This window comes from Erinaceus europaeus, unplaced genomic scaffold, assembly GCF_950295315.1.
Source record: "Erinaceus europaeus unplaced genomic scaffold, mEriEur2.1 scaffold_722, whole genome shotgun sequence".
Classification (NCBI taxonomy): domain Eukaryota; kingdom Metazoa; phylum Chordata; class Mammalia; order Eulipotyphla; family Erinaceidae; genus Erinaceus; species Erinaceus europaeus.
The window spans coordinates 32,497-41,274 of NW_026647497.1; the positions used below are offsets into that span (position 1 = coordinate 32,497).

The 8,778-nt window shown below is 46.8% G+C and overlaps 1 protein-coding gene across 1 annotated transcript; it reads left to right on the top strand.

Moving 5' to 3' along the window:
- Positions 1–3,098: 3,098 nt before the first annotated feature.
- On the top strand, positions 3,099–3,790 carry LOC132536356 (splicing factor U2AF 35 kDa subunit-like). Its single transcript, XM_060184073.1, has one exon. It carries the CDS (start codon positions 3,122–3,124, stop codon positions 3,788–3,790), a length of 669 nt encoding a protein of 222 aa, XP_060040056.1. The 5' UTR covers positions 3,099–3,121.
- Positions 3,791–8,778: the final 4,988 nt, after the last annotated feature.

Genomic DNA, 8,778 nt, shown 5'->3' on the forward strand with positions numbered 1-8,778 from the left:
GCCCTTTCGACTGTCTGCCGACACCGGACACCTTCTCCGTGGGAGTTTGTTGTTTGGCTCCGTTTTCTTTTTTAATGAAATGTTTATTTCTTTATTCCCTTTTGTTGTCCTTCTTGATTTATTGTTGTTCTTATTGATGTCGTCGTTGTGGGATCCGACAGAGAGAAGTGGAGAGAGGAAGGGAAGACAGAGAGGGGGAGAGGAAGGTAGATGCCTGCAGACCTGCTTCACCGCAAGGGAAGTGACTCCCCCTGCATGGGGGAGCTTGAGGGGGGTGGTGCTCCAACCGGGGATCCTTACGCTGGGCCTTGAGCTTTGCACCACCTGCACTTAACCTGCTGAGCTACCGCCCAGCTCCCTTGTTTGTTTGTTTCTTTGTTTGTTTTTGTTATAACCATCAAATACGACAAAGATGGGTTTCTGGATAAAGCTTGTAGTGATATATATACATACATGCATACGAAACAATACAAATGCCACCATAACCAGCAGTATAGTCTAGGAAATAGAAAACAAAGGAGGAAAACAAAAAAACAAAAAACAAAACAAAAAAAAAGCCCACCTACATTTTTACAGCCTCAGAGGTCTTTTTCTTTATTGGGCGGTCCCAGCGTTCCCAGCAGGCTGCTGCCCTTACCAACTTTCATTGGAATTAGCAGCCAAACCTGTGGCCAGAAATCAGCTGGCCTAGGGTCCCCAGGGCCTAAGGCACACCCATCAGTGGAATTTGAAGGAGAAGAGAAACCTGTGGCCTGAGGCCAAACTGAGTGATCACCTAAGTAGAACTCAGGTGAAGTCAGGCTCATTTCCCTCCTTCTGTCTTTCCCTTTCTCTGGCTGAAATACTATTCCCTGAAAGACTGACAAGGGTGGCTCCCACGCCTGATGCATGTCACAAGTCAAGTACCACGGCCTCAGAAAGACCTTCACTGAGTAAGTTCCTGCCTTCGTGAGCAGTGCCACACATCAAAGGTGTCTTTTTCAAGGTATTGAATGCGTTCCCCTTCTGCCTGTTTCCTTCTACTGAAATAAGCCTGATAAGAAATAAAATGTGGGGAGCATTCCGGTGGTCCGCTGTCCCTGCACTGCAGTCAGCCAAGGGGATCAGGAGCAGTAGTTGCTCACTAACTCAGTGGGATACATTAGTCTCTTCATATTGGAGATCGGGTGTGGAATGCGGTGGATCCACCCCATCCAATGTCTTGCCTGATTGGTGTAGATGGTAGACACCTTGTAACCAATGAAAATGTGTCTTGACTAAACCCACCCTGTACTCAAGTAGGCATGCCACGCCCATCTTGAGGGGTATATAGGCGGCTTTGTGGAGCAGAGGAGTCACCTGGCATGCTTGGCAGGAGACGCCTAGACTCCCCCTCTGCTGTAATAGAGTCTCTCCCAGCCCTCCGTGCGGCTTTGATCTCAGACTCCTTCTTCAGATCGGCTACACCTTGAGTTTTCACACGCAGAGCTACCCCTCTTGAGTTGTAACCCTCAGAGCGGTGGCACTTGGAGCCACGGATATATTTTCTTCGTAGCAATAAGGTATGTATAATGTGGTGAGTCCAAGCTGCCCACGAGATGGTACAGTGGATGGCCCACCGGACTCTTCAAGCATGAGGTCTAGAAGGACTGCTCCTGGCATGGCATGCACTGCAGGGTTGCTCTGGTTTGCCCTCTACATCTCTCTCTCTCTCTCTCTCTCTGCTATGAAAAAATATATATTGGGGGCCCTGTGGTGGTGCACCAGGTTGAGCGCACATGTTGCAATGCACAAGGACACGGGTCCAAGACCCCAGTCCCCACCTACAAGAGAATGCTTCCCAAGTGGTGAAGCGCTGCTGCTGGGGTCTCTGTCTCTCTGTCTCTCTCTCTCTCTCTCTCTCTCTAGCAACCCTTCCCTCTCAGTTTTGGGCTGTCTCTACCCAACAAATAAAGAAAGGTATTAAAAGTATAAATAAATAAATAAATAAATATGATTTCCTCAGATCACACACTGCTCTGCTCCGTCTTCTTGTGCTGCTGGGGATTCAATCTGGGACCTCAGAGCTTGTGCAGGAAAGTCTTTTTGCATAAGCAGAGGACGATATGCCCAGCCCAATACATATTTTTAACAGAGAATGAAGCCTGGGTCCCTGTATTACACTCTCGTTGGGAAGGAGGGGTGGTCACATAATTGGCAATTGTTATTTTATATCTTTTTCGAGAGTGCTGGTTATTCATTTGTTCCCTCAAGGGATGATTTCGTTTTCTTCTTCCTTATTTGTTAAAGATTTTTGTTTATTATTTATGAGAAAGATAGGAGGGGAGAGGCAGAACCAGACATCACTCTGGCATATGTGCTGCCGGGGATCAAACTCAGGACCTCATGCTTCAGAGTCCAAAGCTGTACCACTGTGCCACTTCCCAGACCACGGCAGGATTTTTTTTTTTTATGCTAGCTCATCACTGTTTTTGTTTTCGTTTTCGTTTTTATTTCCACCACGGTCTTTACTGGGGCTAGGTGTCAGCACTGTGAATCCACTGTTCCCAAGGTCCATTTCTTTGGGGAGGGCAGAGGTAGATAGGATAATGGTTATGCAGAGACTCTCTTGCCTGAGGATCCAAAGCCCCAGGGTTCAATCTCTACTCCACCATAAACCAGAGCTGAGCAGTACTCTGCTTTAAAAAAATAAAAAATAAACGAAGAAAAGAAAGAAAATAGCAGAAAGGGTGGGGAGTTCTTTCTTTTTCCTGAGTGATTATAAATAGTTTACACAATTATAAGATTGACTTTTTCTTTCTTTCTTTTCCTTTCTTTTTTGCTATTTTTTTATTTTATGAGACTCAAAGATCTTAATGTATTGCCTGCTTTACATCCACTTTTGAATCTAGGAATTTCTTAATCTCCAATGTATTACAATGGGATTTCAAGGTGAAACGTTCCAAAAGCATTCATTGTAGAGTCTGCAGACCCCAAATCCAGATACCAGGGTAGCCAGCAGTACTGGGTAGGAAAAACCAAACATATGAGATGCAGACAAACCCACCTCTTGCTATGTAAGGTTTAATGTCTTTTTTCTTAATTTTCCCGGGCAGGCCCCTGGAGGTCCCTGGACTGCAGCACCAACCCAGGCGGGTGGGAAATGGCAGAGTACCTGGCGTCCATCTTCGGCACGGAGAAAGACAAGGTCAACTGTTCGTTCTATTTCAAAATCGGGGCGTGTCGTCATGGAGACAGATGCTCACGCCTACACAACAGGCCGACCTTCAGCCAGACCATCGTCCTCTTGAACATTTACCATAACCCTCAGAACTCGGCCCAGTCCGCTGAGGGTTTGGGCTGTGCCATGAGCCACGTGGAGATGCAGGAGCAGTACGACGCGTTCTTCCAGGAGGTCTTCACGGAGATGGAGGAGAAGTACGGCGAGGTGGAGGAGATGCACGTGTGTGACAACCTGGGAGACCACCTCGTGGGGAACGTGTACGTCAAGTTCCGCCGTGAGGAGGCCGCGGAGAAGGCGGTGATGGACCTCAACAACCGCTGGTTCAACGGGCAGCCCATCCACGCCGAGCTGTCCCCGGTCACCGACTTCCGGGAAGCCAGCTGCCGCCAGTATGAGATGGGGGAGTGCTCGCGGGGCGGCTTCTGCAACTTCATGCACCTGAAGGCCATCTCACGGGAGCTGCGGCGAGAACTGTATGGGCGCCAGAGCCTGCAGCCCGGGGCCCGGTCGAGGTCCCGCCAGCACAGCCGCTCCAGGTCCAGGGGCCTCCGGCACTGGCGGGTCCAGCAGCAGTCGGGTCGATTCTGAGCCCTTTCGACTGTCTGCCGACACCGGACACCTTCTCCGTGGGAGTTTGTTGTTTGGCTCCGTTTTCTTTTTTAATGAAATGTTTATTTCTTTATTCCCTTTTGTTGTCCTTCTTGATTTATTGTTGTTCTTATTGATGTCGTCGTTGTGGGATCCGACAGAGAGAAGTGGAGAGAGGAAGGGAAGACAGAGAGGGGGAGAGGAAGGTAGATGCCTGCAGACCTGCTTCACCGCAAGGGAAGTGACTCCCCCTGCATGGGGGAGCTTGAGGGGGGTGGTGCTCCAACCGGGGATCCTTACGCTGGGCCTTGAGCTTTGCACCACCTGCACTTAACCTGCTGAGCTACCGCCCAGCTCCCTTGTTTGTTTGTTTCTTTGTTTGTTTTTGTTATAACCATCAAATACGACAAAGATGGGTTTCTGGATAAAGCTTGTAGTGATATATATACATACATGCATACGAAACAATACAAATGCCACCATAACCAGAAGTATAGTCTAGGAAATAGAAAACAGAGGAGAAAAAAAAAAGCCCACTTACATTTTTACAGCCTCAGAGGTCTTTTTCTTTATTGGGCGGTCCCAGCATTCCCAGCAGGCTGCTGCCCTTACCACCTTTCATTGGAATTAGCAGCCAAACCTATGGCCATAAATCAGCTGGACTAGGGTCCCCAGGGCCTAAGGCACGCCCATCAGTGGAATTTGAAGGAGAAGAGAAACCTGTGGCCTGAGGGCAAACTGAGTGATCACCTAAGTAGAGGAGGACACGGAGAATGGATCATGTGCTAGGACTCACCTCCCAGAGGCCCCTGTCTGAAATTCCCCCTTCTGAAATTCCAGCATCAGTGCTTTTCAAGGTGAAGGCCAGTTTTCTATGGATGAAAATGTGTTGGATAACTACGACAACAAAAAAAATGGCAACAAAAAAGAAATAATTTTTTTAACAGTGTTGGATTTTATCTCTGGTCACTGTGTTGGGCAGTCAAAGTTCACTACAGAGGGCTCAGAGATTTCAGGCTGTTCTGGGGTGTCATGCTGAGCTTCACTGACGGGAGACAGTCGACCAGGGACACATGGTTGAGCTGTACGCAGTATCTCTTTATTCATGCAGGATGCAGTGCAATCTATACTAAGCTAGACTAAACTAACAACTAACTAAAACAATGTTGTCTTTATATATACTTCCCAAGTAGGGTGTGAACAGGATGTGACGCAGAGAGGGTGGAGAGAAAAGTGAGTGGTGAAAATCAGGGTGTGACAAGGAGAGGATCAGGGTGTGACAAGGAGAGGGGTTGGAGCAGGTGACAATTCTACCACTAAACCACCAATGCCCTGGAGGGAAGGTGGTGCTTTATGTAAATAGACAGCAGTGTTATGTAAATAGAATGCAGTGTTAAGCAGGGGGGATTTAAACCAAATGAAACAGAAGGGGTTTTTAAAAGCAGAATTAGAAGATACCAACAATTCCCCCTTTCTTTTTAACTAATGGCCATTGTATCAGGATTGCGGGGCACTTTGTGAGGCAGGGAGACTGATAAGAGGCACACCTTTTTGGGGTCCTACTGTCCCTCCTTGCTCAACCTCTCCGTGGAGAGAGAGACTAACAGGATTGACACACCCCTCAAGCTTAAGCCCTTCCAAGCTCAACCACATCCTCACAATTCCCCAACATCTCTCTCTTACTTTATGGCCATATATAACTGGGTCAATGTCTGTAAAAGGCTTCATCTCTGTCAGGGGAATAGCAGTGTAGGGGTGAACAGAAACCTATATCATACAGGCATTTTCAAAAGAACTGGCATAAGACATGGAAAACAAAATAGGCAAGCAGCAATAACCAGTGTGATGCCAAGGGGAACATTTCTTGCCTCAAAGGGCAAGGTCTAGCAGGCGAAAAGGCATTTCTTGCCTCTGGGAGTGCTTCATGCTTCTGGGGGCATCTCTTGCCTCAAAGGGTGTTTCCTGTCTCTTTGGGCATAACCTAATAAGGAGGGGGAGTTTTCTGCCTCGGGGGACAGAGCCTGCTGGCGAGGGGACATGGCCTATAAAGTCCCAAGGCTCTGGCTGAAGTTAGTCTTTGAGAAACACAGCAACGTGTACCAGTAAGTCTGATGGAAGTGTCAGTTCAAAGTAGATGACCACGGAAGAAAATGCTAAGGGATGAAATGCTGCATGTCTGTCTCGATGTGGAATGTCCGCCACCAGAATTCTGCTTTTCTGTAGAGAGTGAGCTTTGGAGTCTGTGAATCTGTTTCTTCAGGTTGTGCCAGGTCACATCATTGGTTTCCGGGGGTGCGTTGTAGTCATTCCATCTTGTGGGCAATGTCAGAGAACAGGATCCAAATGGATTTCCAGGAATTCCATTTGAGTAGATGCTTTTTCATGTGAAAACTTGACAGCTGAAATTCACTTACTTGTCAAACAAAACCTGTAGCAGATTAGAAGTTTACTATAATTGATAACTCCATTATAATTGGAAGTCCTTTCTAGTATGATTTCAAAGTTGTTGAAACATTTTAAACTCAATAAAATGTGGAAAGGTAAACAGAAGAATCACGGTAGAAGCCTCAGGCATGAGAATAATTAACATAATCATTGCACTATCTGCCCCGCCCATAACTCATACCGTTTCAGGATTAAACGTTTCAGATTTATGCCAAGACGTAAAAAAGAAATCAAAGGAGGTGAAAAAACAATTTTTTGGATTGTTTCTGGATGTCTCTAGAAATCATGGCTGTGTCCAGCATTTTTTTTAAGTCAATGTCAAACAAAAATTCAGTCATTCAAATCACTCTCTTACGAAACAGATCTCACCATGTAGTATCAAGCGTCCCCGGAGGGTGTCCTAGTCCAAAAAGCTCTTCAAAATTCCGTTTAGGGTGCTTCTGACTGTTCCTGCTGGATTGCTTCAGGCACCCATTTTTAAAAGTGTCTTCCCATCGAAGAGAGAATCCAATCAGGAGAGTAGAACTAACCACGTGTCTCCTTTCTTGGGGACTGCCACAGTACTGGAGAATGTTCCTCAAATTAGAGTAGTCCTTCTCCATGGGAAACATGCGAGAAGAAGTCCAGAAAGTCCCAGTAGAAATCTCCGTGCATATCCCAAGGTCTATGATCACGGTCATAAAGCACCAAATTGTGGCCTGGAGCAAAATGTAGTCCTTTTCCTCGGGAAACATGAGAGAGGGAATCCAGAAAGTCCAAGGAGAAATCTCCGTGCATCTCCCAAGCTCTATGATCCCGGTCATAAGAAACCAAAGTTCCCGGTCAGGGAACCGAAGTGTGGCCCAGAGTAAAATGTTCCAGAGACAGAGAAACTGTCTCATAATGAGACAGTAGAGGCTTTGGCAAACCTCTTCATAAGTAGAAAGGCAACCCATGGTGGATGGGTAGCTAAGTTTACTTATCTGGGTGATGGGCGGGTTAGGTCCCATGTCTGTGCCAGTCTCTGTTTCAGGGCTTATGTCAGTCCCTTGTTCAGGCGCCATATGTCGGGCTGAGCTTCATTGATGGGAGACAGACGACCCGGGACTCATGGCTGGGTTGTACGCAGTATCTCTTTATTCATGCAGGATGCAGCACAATCTATACCAAGCTAAGCTAAACTAACAACTAACTAAAACGAACAATGTTGTCTTTATATATACTTCCCAAGTAGGGTGTGAACAGAATGTGACGCAGAGAGGGTGGAGAGAAAAGTAACTGGTGAAAATCAGGGTGTGATAAGGAGAGGATCAGGGTGTGACAAGGAGAGGGGGTGGAGCAGGTGACAGTTCTACCACTAAACCACCAATGCCCTGGAGGGAAGGTGGTGCTTTATGTAAATGTAAAAGTGATTTATGTAAATAGACGGCAGTGGTTATGTAAATAGAATGCAGTGTTAAGCAGGGGGGATTTAAACCAAATGAAACAGAAGGGGTTTCTAAAAGCAGAATTAGAAGATACCAACACTGGGGGGCACCCTAACCCTGGGTCATGAGTGTCTCTCCCAATCTAGAGAACTGACCTGATGAAGGAATGGGACAGCCTGGTGTGGACATTCCCAGTGTCTCTCACTTGGAGATCCTCTAGCAGGCAGGGCCCCAATGCCTGTCCATCTCTTACAGAGTACTGCCACTCTGAGGGCATTTTGTCAGCCTGTGATATCCTGCTATTTTCTTCTAGGTTACACGCTAGAGATTCGGGGGGGTGCTTACAATTTTATTTTATCTTTGTCATCTTCTGCACCTGAGATCCTGGTGGGAGCTCCAAAATCTTCACAATTTCCCTGGTTCATGTGATGCCTGCATCCAAGAAAGGGCAGCATCACACAGGTCAACACAGGGAAAGAGTAAGGGCAGGTTCCAAGGCTTCACAGGTCAAGTTTCTTATGGGCAGAGCAGCCCTCCCAGAGGGAAAGTACAGGAGAGAAGGAGAAGACAGGCTCCTGCAAAGAAACTGGAGGGGGTCCTGGAGTGTGGCACCCACATTGGGCAGGGACTGGAGCCCTGATAAAGAGCCCCATTCCTCTCTCTCTCTCTCTCTCTCTCTCTCTCCATATACACTAATAGCGAAAGCCAGAAATTGAAGAGGAAGGGGATGATAGACAGGGAGAGAGAGGTGGTCACATTCAGCCCTGCTTCACCACTCACAAACTTTCTCCCTGCCGGAGCTTGAACCTGGACCCTTGTACACCATAACATGTTTGCTTAACCAGGTGCACTACCACCTGCCCCCCCCATTATTTCTTCAGTCTAGGCAGAGGGTTCATGAGGCTGAACCCATACCCACCCCATCAGCTCCTGACAGGGTTCCTCTGAGCTTTGCATGGGAACCTTGCCCTCTGGACAACTGGGTGTTTGGCATCTTCTGCAGTTTCAAGAGTGTGATCTCTCAATCTCTCAGTTTCCATCTCAATAAAATAGAGTTACATATAAAATATATATTAGCTAATATAATGTATATTTATCAGATAAATTATACATAAAATATGTAAATAATAAATATAG

Coding starts and splice junctions, on each gene's coding strand:
- LOC132536356 (XM_060184073.1), top strand. CDS start 3,122: ATGGCAGAGTACCTGGCGTCCATCTTCGGCACGGAGAAAGACAAGGTC.